Source organism: Colossoma macropomum, unplaced genomic scaffold, assembly GCF_904425465.1.
Source record: "Colossoma macropomum unplaced genomic scaffold, Colossoma_macropomum, whole genome shotgun sequence".
Taxonomy (NCBI): domain Eukaryota; kingdom Metazoa; phylum Chordata; class Actinopteri; order Characiformes; family Serrasalmidae; genus Colossoma; species Colossoma macropomum.
The window spans coordinates 16477592-16497205 of record NW_023494789.1 but is presented as its reverse complement, the minus strand read 5'-3'; the positions used below and the strand labels follow the sequence as shown (position 1 = coordinate 16497205).

The following is a 19614-nucleotide window of genomic DNA, read 5'->3' as shown; positions in this document are numbered from 1 at the left end:
CATTAAATATCATATTTCTAAAGAATCACTTAATTACTTTAGTATTTCTGGACAACTTATGCCAGTAGTTGCTAGATGCCATAAGCTGAAGAACATGACCCTGTACTGACATAAACACCTAAATTAGACTAGACTTACTTCCTTCTAAGTTCCATTATTTGGAATGATAACAGTGTTGTATACGAAACAAATGTCTATCACTTTCCTTTAGGACCCCTTATGTCAATGCAATGCCATTTACTTTATAGAGATTCTCAAATATTACTTCATAAATATGCTTTTTAGTGCTTATGCATGTGTGTGCATATGTAGTTCCTATGTAGGTAGCCTTCAAATAAAGTGTTATCAAAAGAATGAATCCGATCCAATTGTAACAAATCAGAATGCTCATCTTAAGTGAAACATTAAAAACAGCTCATCAAGCTTAGTAGATTTCAATGAAAAAACATCAGAGCTGTATCAGCTGATAAGGTTGGTACTGGTATTGGAAAAAAATAGGCATCTCATGCCATGATAAATTACATCATAATGTTTTTTTTGTCACAATTCGTGGGTTCTAAACAAAGATAACTGTAATCAAAGTTTTCAAACCTGAGTAGATGAAATTTTGGGTAACTCTTTATTTCAAGGCTACATACACAGGGACGTCATGAGACATGCATAAGCATGGAATTAAGTCTTTAAAAAGCAATACTTCAGTATTTATGAACAGCTTACACTAGTGTTCGCGAGATGACACAAGATATTCTATGAAGAAATTGGCATTGTACTGTCTAAGGGCTCTTAAACTAAATAGGTAGACTTTTCTTCCATTTGTGAGACTGTTATGAAGCATCATTCCCAAGTAAAAGAACGATTTTAATTAAAATTCTTAAAGGGGAATTCCACCAATTTTTCAAAATGTATGTGTAATTCAGTGGTTGAGATGTGAACAAAGTCATTCAGAGTTTTTTGATGTGAAATGCTTTACTGTAGAAAAACATACCGACACTGACTTTCTTTACAGTGGTGGTGATGGGAACCAGGGGTATGATGTCTAGTCATTTCATTCGCTGTCCAAAAACAGCCAGGGAACTTTTGTATCCAGAGTTTTTATATGTAATGTTGATCATGATAAAATAGTGGCAAATCCAAAGAAAATAAAAAAAAAAATTGGGGACTATTTTGCCTTGCAACACTTTGCAAGAACTTATCTGGATTTTAAAAATAGGTTTGAGGACGTGAAGTTAAGTCTATCATAAAACAAAATCTCAGGCATCAGGCAGCATATTTGTAACCATTTAGTTAAATACCTTTCTGGTTACTGTCTGGTTCCTCTCACCACTGAGTGGCACATTTTATATCACTTCACTCTGCATGACCTTGTTTATACCAAATGACTGAATTAGGCAGAAATTTTGAAAAATCGATGGAATTCCCCTTTAACCAGGCCTCTGCCTTATATGTTTTATTACTTGGGAATGATGCATCATAAGAGTGTCATAAATGGAACACACGCCCATCACATCATGTCCCTCATGTCAACACAATGTCATCTTGCGATTACGAGCATAACCTGTTCATGAATACACAAATATTACTTTTTAGATATTTTAAACATGCTTACGCATGTGTTATGAAGACTCATGTAGCTAGCCTTCCAACAAAGTGTTTACAAATGCTGTAATATGTACTGTGCATCATCAAAAGGTCTTCAAGTATTGCGATATTATTTTTTGTCCCCTTCTAGTCACTGCTCAATAGAAATGATTACATACCCTAGAATAAATCAGCAATTCTAATTCTCTAAATGATGTAAAGGAATTAAAATCAAGTTAATAAGCTAAGCGATTACAACTTCATTCCCAAAGTGCACTATGTAATGAAAATGATGTGCGGTTACACATTTGAACCATCACTAAAAAGATTCACAAATTGAAATGCATGATATTCAGCCAAGGTTTAGGTGTCAAGGTCATCTACTTTAGCATTTAATTAGGATGGGCCCATTAGTGTAGTATAAAATCTTCTCTTCTGGGATTTCGAGCAGAAGTGTGCTTTTGATGTCCTGCCCTGACACGGCTCTTCAAAGCTCTTACAGTAACTGCCTTGTGGGCCTTGTGTAAATAATGATGCTGCTTACCCTTTCCACACACCGCAAATGCTAGCTGCGAAAGAAAAGCCATTCAATTTTCTATGTTGCACGACAACATCACATGAATAATGTTAGCTGCAGTTCTCACAGCAATTACAGGAACATGTCCTTATTCTAGATGGATTTTCCTGAGCTGAGGTTGAGCCTCTGTTCTCTTGTCGCCCCCAGGCCAAATATCGAGATCGTTTTGTACCTTTTTGCTTCGATTCCCTGCAACGTGCCCCGTTCCTTTGTTTATGAGAGCCGGAGGGCAAATCCAGAATTATGTAATGGAAAACTTCAGCTAATTGCACCGCTTGGGTGCGACTCCTGGTGCAAACCCTTAGATATTGTTGTCAAGGGAAACCAGAAGCAGTTAAGCTGGCAGGAGTCTTTAGGGGCCGAGCCAGGGAGACAGCACATGTGAGAGGTTCACGAGCCAATTATTACAGTGCTTCAGATAACTGCGTGACTTTATCATCGTCATGCACAAATACTGTATTGCAGTAGTGACTTTCATAACAGGTAATCAGTTCTTATGTTGAGACATAAATTGGGTCCGTGATCAACGTAAAATGGTTTTACCCTATGAGCCCTTTTCAGAGGTCACAACTTCTTCTTCTCTCCTTCTTTCCTCCTGCCCCTCAGAGAAAATCTGCCATGTGATCTTTGCTCATAGCTGGGCAATAAAATTAAAGGGGAATTCCACTGATTTTTCAAAATGTCTGCATGATAAAATCATTAAGATGTAGACAAAGGCATTCAGAGTGGTTTGATGTGAAATGCTTTATTCTAGAGAAATTTACCAAATCAGAACTGTTTCCAGTGGTGGTGATAGGAACCAGGTGTACGAAGAGTCCAGTGCCTCTAAAAGCTACTTCTCATTTTCTTTTTACACAAAATAGTTAAGAATATGTTGCCTGGCACCAGAGACATTGTTTTTGGCCTAAAATTTATTTTCTTAAATTAACTCATTGTGGAGAGCTTTTTAACATTTTTAAAACATTTTACCATTATTAATATTATATATAAAAACCTGAGTAGGTTCACTGGTCATTTTGGATAGTAAATAAAATGGATTACAGCTTCTGCACCATTTCATATCAAACAACTCTTAATGACTTTGTTTGCATCTCAACGTCAGAACTATGCAGTAATGTTGAAAATTCAGTGGAATTCACCTTCAAGTCCAATCTCACCATCTTTGAGGAAAAGAAGCAACAGTTCCTACTTGTAAACCTGTACTAATGGTCTACATTGATTTTTTTACTACGCTACAGTACTATGCAACAGTCAAAGATCACCCTTCATTTATTTAATTTCCAGTCAAAACAGATGTTAAGTACTTCACTTTTAAGTTCTTCATTTTTCAGGAGGTATTTCTGAAGAAATTAGATTTATGATAATCTACTTGCATAAAGAAGGGGAAAGTCAAAAAAAAACAGGAGTTTCAAAAACTGGAGTTCAAAAAATTATTATAATGATTAAGATGTAGAGAACCATGCAAGCCCTGGTAGACCACCAAAACTGTCACTATCAGATATACAATGCTTAAAGCTTTCATCTTTGAGAGAGAGGAGAAAATGAATCTCCACTCTTGCTTCAGATCTGAAAAAATCCACAGGTGTTTCCGTCCAGCCTTCCACTGTGAGAAGATACTTCAGCACTCTGAGTCTGAAAGGATTTGTAGCCTGTCGAGAAGCTGTTACTGAGAAAAGGAAATAGACAAAAAAAAGGAAAAAATTGCCAATCAAACTAATAAGCTGCTGGTGTTCTCATCCCAGCTGACCACCCCAAAGTCCTCAATATCAACTGATGTGAGATTACTTTGATTGTGAGAAGTGTTAAATGTAAGCAACTTCTGAGACTAAACTTTTGAGGTGAAAAAAATTCTCTGCAGATTTCATGAAAAACTGAAAGCAAGTCTTCTGAAAAGAATGGAAGCTGTAATAAAGGCAAAGAATGGACACACTCTGTTTATTGTTAAATATATGACTTCAGCTTTTTTCCTGACACTTAAGAAAAAATAACTTGCACTTAATGACAGCATTGACAGGGAAATTAAATAAATGAAGGGTGGGCTTTTAATTTGGACAGTACCACATGTAAAAATGGTTTACCAACCGTTCAGTTTTGCTTGACTAAAGTGAAATGATGTTGTCACTATTACTATTCCCTCCCAATTCCAGCAGCAGACTGAAAAATACTGCCTAAACAGCAATCAAATAAGCTTTAAATGTTATAAACATGACAATATTGACCTGATTAAGCTCTTATGACAGCGATATTGAGTAGCATATTACCAGAATTACCCAAAGAGGAACTGTGCTGCATGCCAGAGTCTGCTTTATTTCCTGAAGTAATCCAATTCAATTAATTTCCTGATGAAATTCAATCAGGATTTCACCTGATCCAGGAACAGACAAAATGTGTGATTATGTTCATGTGCAATCACACAAAACACAGCCTAAAGATAAAGCCAAGATATTTCTCTACTAAACAAATGATCTCATTCAGTCACTAGGCAAGGGAGAAGAGGTTTGACTCAGTGAAACATGCAATATGCACAAGTTAAAACAGCTACTTAATATAGATCATTAATATTGCACTACTCCTAATTAAACATCAAAGCAGAACATGCATTATTACTTCACGTAAATAGAACACATGTATTTCACACCTACGAGAGCTTTGCAGGCACAAACAGGCAGATCCATATTTTGCATGCATACACATATTTTAAAGCATATCACAAAGCAAACAACTGGAATACACAGGAAACAGGCAAAGAAGATAAGAATGGCATTAACTAGATCCACACCAGCCAGAAAGAAGCAAAGCAACTCCTTTAGCACACATACATACATAAAAGATATATACAAGAGAGGCCACTGAGACATCAAAAGAATTTTAGTTTGAAAAGAATTTCATGCTGTTACATATAAAATTATAAATGAAACAGAGACCAAGGTTAGCTGCTTATGAGGTGTAAAAAATCCATTACTTGAGGCTGCGGAGTCGTATATGCTGTGAATTATATCCCTGTAAGCTGAAATAGTGAAATGCATTTGAAGAAATTCCTTTCATATCTCAGATTATCTTATGGAACGAGAATATAACTGCGTGAGCCTGCTTGCATAAGAATGCTCTAAGTGCGCTTGCTAGAAGTGAGCTGAGATACAAATAATATCTATCCACACTCTGAAAAATCAAGGTTCCTAAATGGTTCTTGTCTTAGAAGTTCCTTTAACTGGTGTAGAACCTCTACAGTATGTGGAGGTTCTTATTTACAACAATGGTTGTGTAAAGAACCATCCATTGAAAAGTTCTTTATGGGGTCCAAAAACGGTTCCTCTGTGGCATCCCCCCCAAAGAACCCTTTATTTTTAAGAGTGTAGGTAACATGGTCCTCTCCGTCCCACTGCTGCAACTAAAACCATATAAACCTATGAGAGTAAATATGCTAATCGGCTCTGTTTTAAACCCCATAGAGCAGCTCGGAATGAAATAAAAAACAGCATGTGGGAGTTGGTCAGTGGTGAGTTTTTGATGGCAGACAGATACTATGAGTTGGTTTAAAGCTTAAGAGGTTAGAAATGGGATGGTCAAAGCCTTGCCATTGGTCAAGCCCGGTCAGAATGGAGGAGGCCTTTGACTCTTGGGGTAGCTGCAATAGTTCTGCCCACCTTGTTTGTCACCGTGAGGAGGGGCTTGCCTTCTGAGGACGCCTTATTGGGTATCTCCTTCAGGACCATGGCAACGGTCTTATCTGCAGCCCTAGAGTCTTTCCCCTACAACAGTGAAATCAACAATGACTTGTGTCAGGACAAAAACGGTTAGATATTCCAATATATTAATGGTCCTAAGGGTGTTCAGTAAAGCTTATGAAATGGTGTGGACTTATATGGTTTACATGGCCTACCCACAGCACACAGCAACACGGAACATTTCTCAAAGCTTTAAGCAGCAATATCTTCAAAAAGGGCTCTCTTTAAATGCTCTCTAACTCTCTATTCACACACATCATCCTTAGTTTTACTCTGCCCGCTGATGTGCCGCTCTATGCATGGGCGTCACAGTGACGCAGACGACGGGGGGGCTGTCATCAGCTGACTTTATCTCAGCTAGTGAGACAAAGATGTACAGCACGTCCAGAAAGTCAGTCACTTCAGAGCTGAGCTGCTACCCCGTGGGACAGGAGTTTGACTATTACGTAAGGCCTCAAATTGAACCTAAAAGCTAAACAAAGAAGCCACTCAATCTACATTTCAACCAGCCTTCATACCTGTCAACAAATACAACACACACCATGTACCTGGAAACTTTTGCGCAAAACTGTTCTGTCCTTAATGGTAGCTTTGACTGTGAACAACCAGCTTTTAAATTTAAAGGGCCATATTTTACATTTATTTCTACCTCAAGTCTTGTAAGGTTTGTGTGGGGTTTATGTAGCGTGTTTACCTGCCCATTTCCAACCTCTCCTCTGTTTATCCCTTAGAAGTAAACAGAGTGTTTTTGTTGTTCTGACTTTAAGACTAATATATATAATTGGGCTCTGTTTTGATTGACTGCCCTGTATTGTCCCATATTCAAAAAGCAGCCCTACAGCATGACGGGACAGAGCCAAACTGCTGAAGGCTAAAAAGGTGAATATATGTAAATGCATATATGTAAATGCCCTGAATTTCATTACATCACAAAAACAACAACTCAAAAACCCAGTTTTTACATATGGGCTGTATAGACTGGGAAGGGAATGGTGTGTCTTGAAACAATGTTATATCAAACTACATCAAACTTTCTAATTAGAAACAAAAATCAAGTCATTTTTCATGATATGAAATATTTAAAGAATAAACAGTTTGGATTGAAATCTTTGGGATGTCAGAAAAAAATTACTTCAGCCACTCCTTTTGGATGCCTGGATCATTTAAATGGTTGCAATGATATATTTGATACAGCAACAACACGTTTAATTGTTTTTCCCACATCTTCCACTCAGTTAACTCTGCAGTAACAACACTCTTTGTGACTTAAATATATGTGTATATGGGGCACTAAATTGCTGTAGGCTGAATGGACAGTCTGACATCACGATTTAACATAGGATGCTACTGCAGCTTAGTTCCCATATATGAACTGACTGAACTGGGGAGTGTATGGTACATTTTGAAAAATAAATTTATAGTTTACATAGTACATCAAAAGAAATGTGTTTTTCTATTATATGGCACCTTTAGGTAGTTACATGGTGATTTCTAACGGTTATTTAAAGCTGCACGTTTTGGGTTTTGGGGGACTGGAGACCTCTCTGGTGTAAATGTGTAATTGCAAGCAGCATGTAGAAGAATATTTTATAATACTGACATGAGGGTCTTGAGAGTATTCAAAGAGAACTCTGTCAAAACCTGGTAAAGTACATGCCTTCTGGGGATGCAAGTGAATTATCTACTATTGTCATCATGTTTTCATCAGTATAATGGTGATTTTGCATTTTAGACCTAAACATCAAGCTGGATCTTCTTTTTCAGTCTGTGCGTTTGGTGTTTATACATCATGCCCATGATTTTTAAATTTTTCATTTCAGGCTTTATAGGGTGACTCACAGCAGTGCATAGACATCATTATGTACACCATATCTCACATAGTGCAGCTTTAATTAGGTTTAAAGATTCTGAAAGAGACCTGATGCAAATTGTACACTATATCTTGGGAGGGTTCTAAATATTGATCCTGTACATTATAATAAACTCCATATATCTTCCTAATGATTATGCAGTTTCAAACCAAAAGTGCCCTGGCTTGGTGTTTTTAATAGCTTTAAGTTCTAAAAATGAGCTTGTGTCAGTGAGCCGAGCCTAGTCTACACATATATTATTTTTTTAAATTTAAGTAATTTTCTTGTTTCACTGTCTGTTCTCTTCTTTCTCTTAAAGAGGTGGTGTCACTGTGTGTGTGTGGCCTCGGGGATGTTTCTCCTGAGAATTCAATGCTTTTAATGGAGCAGAAAAAACACCTGTGTCCCGACAAACCATGACAAGTGAAGTGTAAGTAAAATAAACACTTTACAAGGACAAATCTGCCACACATCTCACACACTGGCTCTGTGTCGTGCAGGCGAGGCAGTGTTTGTAATATGATTTTATCCTTTATGGACAGCTTTGTAGGTGGACAGCACTGTACAGTAAAGACAAAAATCAATATTACAGTGAACCTCTTATTTCAAAGACATTCAGTCTCTACAATTATGTCTCACGCAGCTCAGCTCAGTCTGAATCGTTTTAGTCTGGATGAAATTGAACCTGAATAAGCCTTATAAATGGTCTTACTGGCACGCTGCATAGCACAGTCGCTTTTGTGTTTGACAGGTAAATCTGCCAAAATGAGATCAGAATACAACAATGACATAAGTGATTGCACAGTTTATGCAAATCATGTTTTGTTTGTGATGTATTAAACATAATACCCAAAGGTATGTTTCAGTAATTAAAGCTTTGGATCTGCTGCGGCAGCCTTTTCTCAGACACCACAGTTTGCCTGTGATTATGAGTGAAATCTCACTTGAGTCTCACACCTAAACCATGTGATATCAGGCATAGTGCTGCCACTATGAGGAGCACGCACAGATACAGATTTAGTTTCATGTACTCAAGTAAAAGTTTGACAAATTTATACCTTTAAGATGAAAAAACATTCACTTCTACTCAAGTATATTAGTGAGGAATGGAATCCACTTTTCACTGAGTTACATTTTAAGCCTATTTAGCTGGACTAGATTAATCTGGTGAGGTGCTGTAATTGAAGTGATTTCCGACGAGATCCGTGATTTTAATCCAGTGGGAATCTGCAATGTCTGTAGTTTTTGCAAGTCTGATAACTACTAATTCTACGGCGAACTGCCTTCTATAATTTGCAGAACTCAGAGCTTCCTCAGTAATAGTAGTCATTACAGTAATGTAGTAATGAAACCAGATAACAGAAATTAGCCCTTCCTTTTTTTCTTTTTTGTGACCTAAAGACAAGGCTAACAGCTACAATGGAGCCTGATCTGACCATTCCGTAATTCCTTAAACACTACTGAAATCCAGAACAATTCAGTGTATATGCTTATGCACCATCATTTGGAATTGCCACATACAACAGGCGTCACCCCACAAACTGAGATGCAAGGTCTGCTTCCTCGTTCAGTTCCACTTTTTTGTGCCTTATTTGACATTTAGCCACAGAATGTGTTGCTACTGTTAGGGAGTGTGGTGCCTGATGCATAGTGTTGAGGTAAAAGTCAGTGCAACAATGTTTTGATTCAGGCTATTTGGGGTAATTTGGGAAAGTTAAACAGATTCTTTATACCATGAGAATCAGCCAGTCAATTCATGCGCAAATTACATTATATGATCCCGTCTGGGAAAACTATTCCAGCTCGAATAAGGCTTTAGTCCAGGGAAGCCCAATCCTGATCCTGGAGATCTACCACCCAGTAGAGTTTAGCCCCAGCCCTAATCAAACACATCAGATTTTTTGCCCTAATATGACCCAGATCTGATGTTTTCAGAGCAGTGTGGACACACAAATCTGATCTTTTAAAATCCGACCTGAGCCACTTTTATATGAGGTCCTAGATCGGATTTGTCACTGGTTCGTGGCCATGCGACCTTAATGAGAATTCTCAGATCGGAATTCATGTGTTTTTTTTCCACTGCACAGACATACTGAGTACTGATAAACTCTATATATAATTATATCATTACAAAGATATACTGAAATACAACACGTCAGTCACACTCTGTATTTTCATAACCCTTAAATGCATGCATGTCTTGCCAATTGTTTGCACATACACATGCATAAATGAACCAAGGGATCATTTGGCTTGCAAACTGAAAATATGCCAAACATAACTTCAATTGCAACAAACTCCATATGCTGACCCTACTGTATTTCACTGAATGGAAATATGTGGCATAATTCACACAACCAGGTGATTGGTAACCTGGTGTTTACATCTATAGGCTGCCATGATGGTGTACAACTATTAAAACATGTTATCAACATTAATGTATAAATACAATATAGTTTTGCTTAACTCTTTGAAAAAAAAAATGAACTAGGCAGAGGGTAAAAAGAGGTCTCAGCGTGCTAGCCACCTGAGAAGCATTTAAATGTTGAAGTATCATCGCAAGTCTCTGCGAGAGAATCCAAGAGCCTTTTAGGTAAGTAAGTTGCACCACTGAAGAGGTAAGATTTGTCAATCCATTGTGAAGAGTCTTTTGATGACATTATGACCTTTAACCCTCTGGGGTCTAAGGGCATTTCTCGACTCTTGCATATCTTCTTACACTGGCCTTTAAAGGCACTTGCTTATAATAAGATATGTATATGTTTCATGCTAAAATGCTCAGTTATCTTCGTGCTACTTTCCAACACCACTGTAGCAACGTCAATGGCTGTAAACTCTTTTCACATCATTTCACACGTGTCTTTGACATAAAGTGAATAAAGAATTAAGGGTTTCTAATGTGATGCGTAAGTCCTTAGTGATCTCCTGAGTGTCCGTTGGTCAGTTTCACACAAAACGTAGACGGGCACACAAATCCACCAATTACACATGGTGAGAGGCAGATGACGCATTTCTTAACCCCTCTTCATCGCCTCATAAGTCCAGATGTGAGTTATGTACAATCTCCTGATAAGATGGAATTGATAGGGCATACTCTGCAGATTCAGAAAATGTTTGAACAGTATTTCTGCATCGTATTATCGCAAACATAGAGAAACATATGTAGAAACATTGAACTTGAGATGCGGGCACATTTGTGGACCCCACAGGGTTAAATATATTCCTTGGCCTGCTAGTGACCCCAGCACCTCATCTATCCCCTCTTTTTTTCAGATATGTGACAAACAAAATGTTAAAATATCACAACATATTTTATTATTGTTACTTTTCATAACAATTGTGTATTGTGTCTTTATTTAGAGGAGCAACGCAATAACCTTTCTCAAAGTAACTTAACTGAAAAACATTCACACAATTTAGTTGATCACTCAAGATGTGTTTGGTTTCTGAATTTTGCTTGTTTAGTTTTGCAAGAATATCTTGGGTGACATATACTTTCACTACTTTTTAGCTACATTAACCTCATAGCACAAATGCAGAACTGAAGAAGCAAAATTCCCCTGCTACCCTAAATATCAGCCGAGTGGATGATCTCTTACGAACGGTAACAATCAACAGCTTAGAAAATTATCTGTTTAATACCGATAAATCATTCATTGCATGGTTCTCTTTAAGACAAATCCACCAAGTAAGCTCTGGCGATGTCAGACAGGGACACTGGATTATTTAAAAAAGAAGCTGAAGCTGTGAGATGGATGGCATCAGAGTGCAAAATGTTTAACCATTGGTAACTGTGCACTCTCAAAACCAATGTAAAAACATACTAAGCACTGCAGTACTACAAACAGGGCAGCAAGAATCCATAAACAGCTTCATTTGAAACCACACCAACACTGAGGTTCCTCAATCAGCATCACCTGCAAATAAATTAGCTGAATTTATGGGAGTGTTGCCTGCATTGTTAAATGAAGGAACGAGAAGTGAGATGAGAGAGTGCACTCGAATGGATTAGAGTCTCTGACTGGTCACTAAGTTGCTGCTGTTATTGCTGCAGTAAATAAAGACACTACTGTCTGGTATCAGATGGTGTCAACGATGCTGAACTAATAGAATTTTATGGTGTGCAGTTACATCTCACACTACAACACTGCACCACTCGCCTGCCAGAAGACAAAACAAATGCAAACAAAACAAACGCACAAATAGAAGGCAATGCTTATTATAATAGTACTACTAATAACAATGTACTTCACACATTAAATGAAATGTAGTAATAATCTATAATCTATTTCTGTTGATGTAATAACAGCTCATAGCCATTCATTTGGCATATTCTCTGCTCTAAACCACGTCTTCGATTTAGAACACATGGACATATTTGTTCAGAAAATATTTAGTGGTCTCTTGCATAGACATTTCATGAAGTTAGTTTTATTTAAAGCTGCACTATGTGGATGAATCTGATAGCGAGCATGTTGAATAAGTATTCAAAGACAACTCAGTGAAACTTGGAGAAGGGTGTGTCTTCCAAGGATGCGAGTGAACGGGCTACTACTGTCATATCTTCATCAGTGTAATGACTGTATTTAAGACCTAAACACTGAGCCGGATCTTCTTTTTAAATCTGTGCATGTGATGTTAATACGTAAAGACGTATGACATAGTTTGAAAAACTCCCATAAAATCCAACCCGACACCCCTTACGTTTAAATTATTATTTTAGGTTTTACAGAGTGACTCGCAGCAGAACATGCACACCATATTTTAGACTGTTTCTTTCCTCCTGACTCTTTCAGTTTTAACAAAGAAATCTTACACAATGTAGCTTTAAATCAGTATTCAGATTAAGATATGTACAGGGTTTATGGCTGATTAGATCATCATTGCACATCTGCATTTCTGTGGTACTTTCTCTGGTGTCTAGCTTGTATGGAGTTTGTATTCAGCTGAACTACTCGAAATTAAAGTTAATATATTAAGTGTAAAAAATATCTGTTATACTCTGTACATATAATTTACATTTGCCAAAATGCTTTTCAATTATTTTCAGTGAAACAGTGTTTTTGTGGGACATATTGTATGTTCACATTCTCAGTTTGTTTTGAATCTAATCAGATTAGTTAGTATTGTTACACCGGTCAGCCATGACATTATGACCACGTTTCCTTTTCTATGCACACTGTCATTTTTATCAGCTCCACTTACTATATAGGTGCACTTTGTAGTTCTACAATTACAGACTGTAGTCCATCTGTTTCTCTGCATACTTTGTTAGCCCCCTTTTACCCTGTTCTTCAGTACCCTCAGCGTTTTTCTACTCCTTTAAAGAAACCGACATTACATGAGCAGTCCATCACTAAGAGTTCCTTTAAAGAGGAACACTGATTTTTTGTCTGTTCAATCATTGAGCGACATGTAAACAAAGTCATTCAGAGTAGTTTGATGAGAAAGGGTTCACTGCAGAGAAACCTATTGACTATATTTTTTTTACAGTGGTAGCAGAAGGAACCAAGGGCTGTGATGTCTGTAATGCAGATATCTCAATTTTATTTTACTATACAAAATGACCAGTGACCTTACTCTGACCTTGCTGAGGTTTATTTGTAACGTTGATAGTGATCAAATAAATAAATGGTAAATCTGCAAAAAAGTGTCACACATCTCTGTGGACTCCAATTCCCAGAACCTTTTGGGATCCACGTGTCAGAGATCTGCCTCTCCTGACTATTGATTTGTTTGTGTAATAACTTCATGTAAGGTAGACGTATTAAACACTTAAACCCATACCAGTGATTCCTATTATCACCACTGTGAACCATTCTGAATCTGTAAGTTTTTCAAAAATGGCATATTTCATTCTGAATGGCTGAATGACTTTGTTTGACATTGTTCATCTACAATTAAACAAAAACTGTGATAGGAAAATGGGAATTCCCCCCTTAGAACCAATGGCAAGGATACTTCACCTAAAATGTGTGAACTAAATGTTGTTTAAAATTTCTACATTTTAACCTGGGATTAATCTAATAAAGTTTCTTAACCTTCATGTTGTACTCCTGTAGACCCCAGACCATCTTTAAAAAATCAAAAACATACTTAGCATTGTATCAGCTTGATACTTATGCTTTCTTTATTTTATGAAGACTGCTAGTACACATGATTTTGACTTGGTGACATGTTAGAAGTGCTTCGGTACTCTTCTGTTAGGGGTCTCAGAGACTCCAGCTACAAAAATGGTTAAATTCAATGGGTTTCATATGTTTGTTGTGTTGTGGTGTTGAGGGCTCTACACTACACATCTGTGTATATAAACAAAACAAAACTTTGCAAACCCCCCACTTTTCTTTTTAAATGGATTTTAATTAGATAAAAACAACAAAAACGAAAAATTAAGGAAAATAGATAATCACTATTATTTTTTACACTTACAGAATTGCGCTCTTTAGGATGCCAAGCAATGACTAAGTAAAGCCCATCTCAACTAAACATACAACAAATCCTGCGTAAAATATAACACAGGTATGCTTTCCCAAACTATGGTGAAAAAAGCAACATGAATGTAGGGATCTTGTAAGTGTAAAGTACTCTGGCAGTATTCATGTGGTCACTAGCTGTGGGGGTTATTAGACTCAACTATTAGACTCAGCTCTCCCCAGTGCAATGGCTTGGTCAGTGTGCTGCGTATACTCTCAGGATTATGTAACAGCAGTGTGGATAATGCAAGGCTGTTTGATGCATCTCCAGCTTTGCTCCTGGCACTCCTTTTTCTATTTGCCATATCCACGCCCAGCTTCAAAGAGAAATCATGTTGAATGGCTTTGACTCTGCACACGCAGTGAATGAACTGGGTTTGAGATATATGGCCATTAGGTCTAAGCCTAGCACAGCACTGTCTCTGACTCTGTAAGACTGAGCGAGGAGAGAGAGAGCACTGAAGTATGGCCTTCTCAAATGAGTAGGGTGCTATTAATGAAGCCTGCAGAGACAGATGTTAGGACACAGTCCTTACCCCTCTGCATGAGGGAATAATGCACAGGCCAAAGATCTTAGCTATCACGGTAAAGCTCCATACAGAACAGTCTCCCTCAGGTAATCCCCTGAAAGGCCTCCCCTGGGGTTAAAGCCATGTGTGTATGTGACTGACTATTCACAGTTGTGTAACAGCACTGGACGGAAGAGAGTTCAAAGAGACACTTACACAACGAAGTGTACATCAAAGTATCCCCCACCCCATCTAACCGTATTAATATCGTTGCTGTTGTAAGAAAACCTCATATCTCTGAAATACTAACTCTACAAGAGAAAGACAAGTAATTCTAAACTTTAATGTACATTAGTGTAACAAAATTTTATTTGAGGTAGTTGAATCAATGTGAAACGGTCACACAATGCAAAGGCCTGGCTTTTTTAAAAGGTGTAAAAAAAAGCCAAAAAGTTAAAGTTTAAAGTTAAAGAGTTTCAAGGTTTTGATGTTTTAATATAAGCAATGATACTATAGCAGTCATAAAGAACTGCTCAGATGTGCATGTCATACACTAATATTTAGAAACTGTTTTTGATGTGTTTGAAGGGATCTATCATAGGAGAGGGCAACAGGAAGAAATGTTATCGCTAATGTGATGAATTACATTTGATATGCTCCTAAATATTGTTAATACTTATACAACCCTAAACAACTGCTTCATAAAATATACAGATTTTGACTACTTTCCTTTCTGCTTTCGTTGTTTTGCTGCTTTTGGGATGTCGTGGTATCAAAACTGTACTGGAGAAATACTTGGGTGATGTATATATATGTGTACTGACACAAAGGTTGTAGCATATATGTATACATATATATATGTGTGTGTGTGTGTGTATGTATATATATATATATATATATATATATATACACATATATATATATATGTATATTTTATGGTCTTTTTTCCTCTTTCCAATGAAAACTATTAGTATTATTTTTGTCCATTTTCAAAATTACAAAACACGTAATTTCATTTGCATACAAATGTATAGCTGGATGTCAGGTTATTATATCATTTATTTTTCTACTTTTGGGTTTTCCTCTCCTGCTCCTCATTAAGTAGCTGGATTTAGTAAAACTTTGTGCTCATTGTTTTTCTTTGTGTGACACTACTGTTTTACTGGTATATTTTGTCTGTTCCAACTTGTTTTCAAACCTCAGAAAAAACATCAGAGAAGACATTCCTATTATAAAGTACGACAAAGCCATGTGAGGTGGCCATTAAAACTAGAGACAGACCTATAAAGCGCTGTAAACTCTTCGTTATCTATTTTCTATGTTTGCATTACCTATTAAAGTATTACTTATTAAACAATATTTCAGACATTCATTTTAACTGCCTGTACATACAGTGAGATAAAGATTGTGAAGATTAGGTCCAGCCTGGCCTAAGAATCTTTAAAATTGTAATCTTTGTCTACAGTGTGGCTGATAACTTGCAGACGGCCATCAAAAGTTGCTGAGCTGGTATGGCCTGGTCAAACTCCCAACCACAATATACTGCCTGCTGCTAACTGCCTGTTTATAAAACAGCTGGCCTCAGCCCGACACAGCCAGCAACTCGCCTGAGTGTCATGTTCTACACTAACGAAGGGCATCACAGTGAACTCCTGCATGGTACTGTATATCACACTGCATAAACATAAACACGCAGGGGTTCAGTGAAGTCATTTATTCCAATGTGCAGTGACTGCCTTTACCCCATGGTGTATATAGTATTACGAGCTAAATATAGCAGTTGCTCATTCTAACAATTATAATTCTCTCCATGTGCTGGGATCACTTGAGGCTACTGATCTAATTAGAGTGTTTCCGGTAGCTGTACTGAGATTTAGAGCATTCACTGGCAAATAGTAATTTCTGACTAAATGCATTCAGAAACACATCTTTTAGCACCTTTGTACCAGCACTCATTTCTCTATCTATATTTATCCAGTGCAATTAGAGGATAAAGGAGTGATACTCTGTTCTTCTGCTATTTTTCTTTCCCTTTAAGTTATGGTTTATGTTTTAAAAAGTTGTAATTCATTTGACATTACTATTTTCCAACCTGCCTTTATCTCTCAGAAATAAATAGGCCATTTACTGTACCTTTAAGACTGACACGCAAATGACCTCTATAATACTCTTTATCATTATATCATATCATTAACTGCCCTGTGTTGTGCATTTAAAAAGCAGCAGGGCCTAAACTATAAGAAACAAAAAATTCTGACTAAAATTTTCAGTCATTAGTTAAAATAATACTTCTGCCACTCCATCCAGGTGTCTGGAAACTTTGTAAAGCTGCAATGATCCATTTGCTTCCTGAAAGCCAGGAATAGAACAACGTTTAATTCTCTTTCAAATACATTATTTGCGACAGTAACTCTGCTATAGACTGTCTGTAGTAGCAACATTCAGCTTTACACAAACTACATGTATATGAAACATTCATGGCATATTCATTTACAGTGCAGTAACACTTCATTACAATTACATCATTAATCTGAAGCAGCCATTAAAGGCATTCATTAATGGGTGATAAACATATAACATAACGGATTGAAAACATACTCTGTGATTGTTAGTGTATACTTCATGATACGTTCATGAGTAAATTAAAATCTGTTCAGAGAATAAACAGTCTATAATACTACTGCACCACTATTGGCCTACTCAAGCGAGATCCAGGTTACATCCGTTACTGTTCAAAGGGTCATTTAGCATTCAGTTATTCATTTATATGAAATGTCTGCAACTGTACAGTAAAATTACAGTAAAATAACATTGTTGCTATGGTTCTGTACTGCTGGGTGAAGCTCTTTTGTTTATCCTCTTTTGTAACAGTGCATGTAGTTAACATTGTTTTAGTGAAGGCTCAGTATTCAGCTGGAAGTATTATATTATTGAGATCACACTGTGAGCTTGATTTAGGAATATACTGCAAGCCAGTGAGCTACAAAAGACAGCATCCCCTGATACCTATTCACCTGTTCACTTAAGGAAAGTTCCAAAACAGGTGTTTTTGGTCTATCTACAAACTTTCCAGTCTTACACTGCAACTTTTCTGAAATGTGTTGCAGGCATCCAATTCAGAATTAGCATACTTTTACAGAAATCAATAAAGTTGATAAGGTAAAATTTTAAACATGTATTCATTGTGCTGTTTTCAATTAAATGCCTATAAAATCACTGCTTTCTGTTTTTGTTTGCATTTTTCCCACTGTCCATTTTTTTGGAATTAGGTTTGTATTTAATTTCAGAATGATGACTTAATTGTAATTGAGTGTTACTACACTGTCAATGAATACAGCTCGAATGCTTCATTACACATAGTTCGTATAAGACATCACCCAACATTTCTTATCACTTTAACATAAATGGGTGGTGCTGAACTGCTGTAGGCAGAATGGGTGAAGGTACGTAAATTTGTTCATGGTTGTGACACAGCAGCCATGATGAATTTAAAGTGGTTATGCCATATTTGGTATATGGACCGGCGAAAGGAATGGTATGTTTCCACGACATAACCACTTCAGGGCACATGTGCTTTCATTTTTTACAGTGACTGAGACTGCAAACAATCAGTAATAAATCAGCTGTCATGCACAGACACTGAACCAATTCAAGGAGCATAAAGGATTTCAACATCTGACTACCTCAGGTCAGACATCAGTTGAAAAGCAATTCCGGTGGAGTTTTTTCTGTCTATCACTGTGTGTAGTTTAAAGCCTGTGTAATTATTTCTATTTAATTGTCTTCAACACAAACCTTGAGTCCACCAGGCTTTGTGCAGCTGGCACGTGTTCCTCTAAACGACATTCTCATCAGCTTTGCTGAAGTACGGACCTGTGCTTAGCTGATAGACCATTGTGAGAGTTCCCTCCCTGACGCTTTCAGAGTTTAGCTCTGGCGTTTAACCAGCCTCTGAAGAACAATGGCAAGTGCGACAGAAAGATCTTATTCACAATGCCTTAGCTTTAAATTGTTCTCGCTTGGTTTTCTCTGCAACAATGGTGCCTGCACTGCCATGCTGAATATTTAATCACCGAGATTACCTGTACTGAATTCAGAGGTTCAAACTAAAGGGGCTTGTGGAATAAAGACAGTGAGGATGCATAATGAGGGCTGTGTAAGTCAAATCCATGGTCATGCAAGTGCTGAAGCCAGCGGAGAACACTGCCCGGACCACAGCGGTGCATCAGCACAAGGACATCTAGATGCCCGCACACTGAAGGCCAGCTCAGACTCTCCCCCCAGCAAGGTAACTCAAAGTGAACTGTGCGACTGGGAGACACAGGGGCTCAGCATGTGAAACCAGTTCCAGTTATGCAACGAATTGCTAAGATGTTTGTATGTATAACATTAAGTATTACATCCATCTTTCATAGAGTTTCATGGAGGAAAATGAATGTATTACAGTTTAAAAGTTAGTAATGAATGAATGAGCTTCAATAATGAAGTTGTAATAAAATTAATATCCAAATTGCCACATATTTCAAATGGGTGATCAAATCAGATATGAGTAATACATAAATAGATAACATCCAGAGGGGAACCCTCCGGGCCTTCCAGGCCTTCAGGGACTGTAGTATCTAAGTAAATATAGCTAGGTGAGTTGTCCTCTTGGTTAGGACCTCAGGAGCTGAAGAGAAGGCCTAACATGTTAGATTGACAATCAGCATAATTACAGAGTGACAGAATCAACCACTCAGGTTTTGATTTCCAACAGGCGAGACCCATTTCTTGAGAGAAAAAGTCACTCTAGGTCTTTATATAGGTCTATATTAGGGCTCTTTACTGAAAGAATCACTGTGAAAATGCAATAAGGTAAAGCAGAAGCTAATATGTCTGTCCCAAACTTCAAGTATAACACTG

At 37.3% G+C, this 19614-nt stretch overlaps 1 protein-coding gene across 1 annotated transcript in view; it reads right to left on the bottom strand.

The window, feature by feature from the left end:
* Positions 1–19614, bottom strand: part of pex5la (peroxisomal biogenesis factor 5-like a) — a 114487-nt gene that overhangs the window by 43855 nt on the left and 51018 nt on the right. Inside the window, exon 2 of the mRNA XM_036570296.1 lies at positions 5800–5904. Within this exon, the coding sequence (XP_036426189.1) occupies positions 5800–5904 (105 nt within the window). The remainder of the gene's footprint in view (positions 1–5799; positions 5905–19614) is intronic.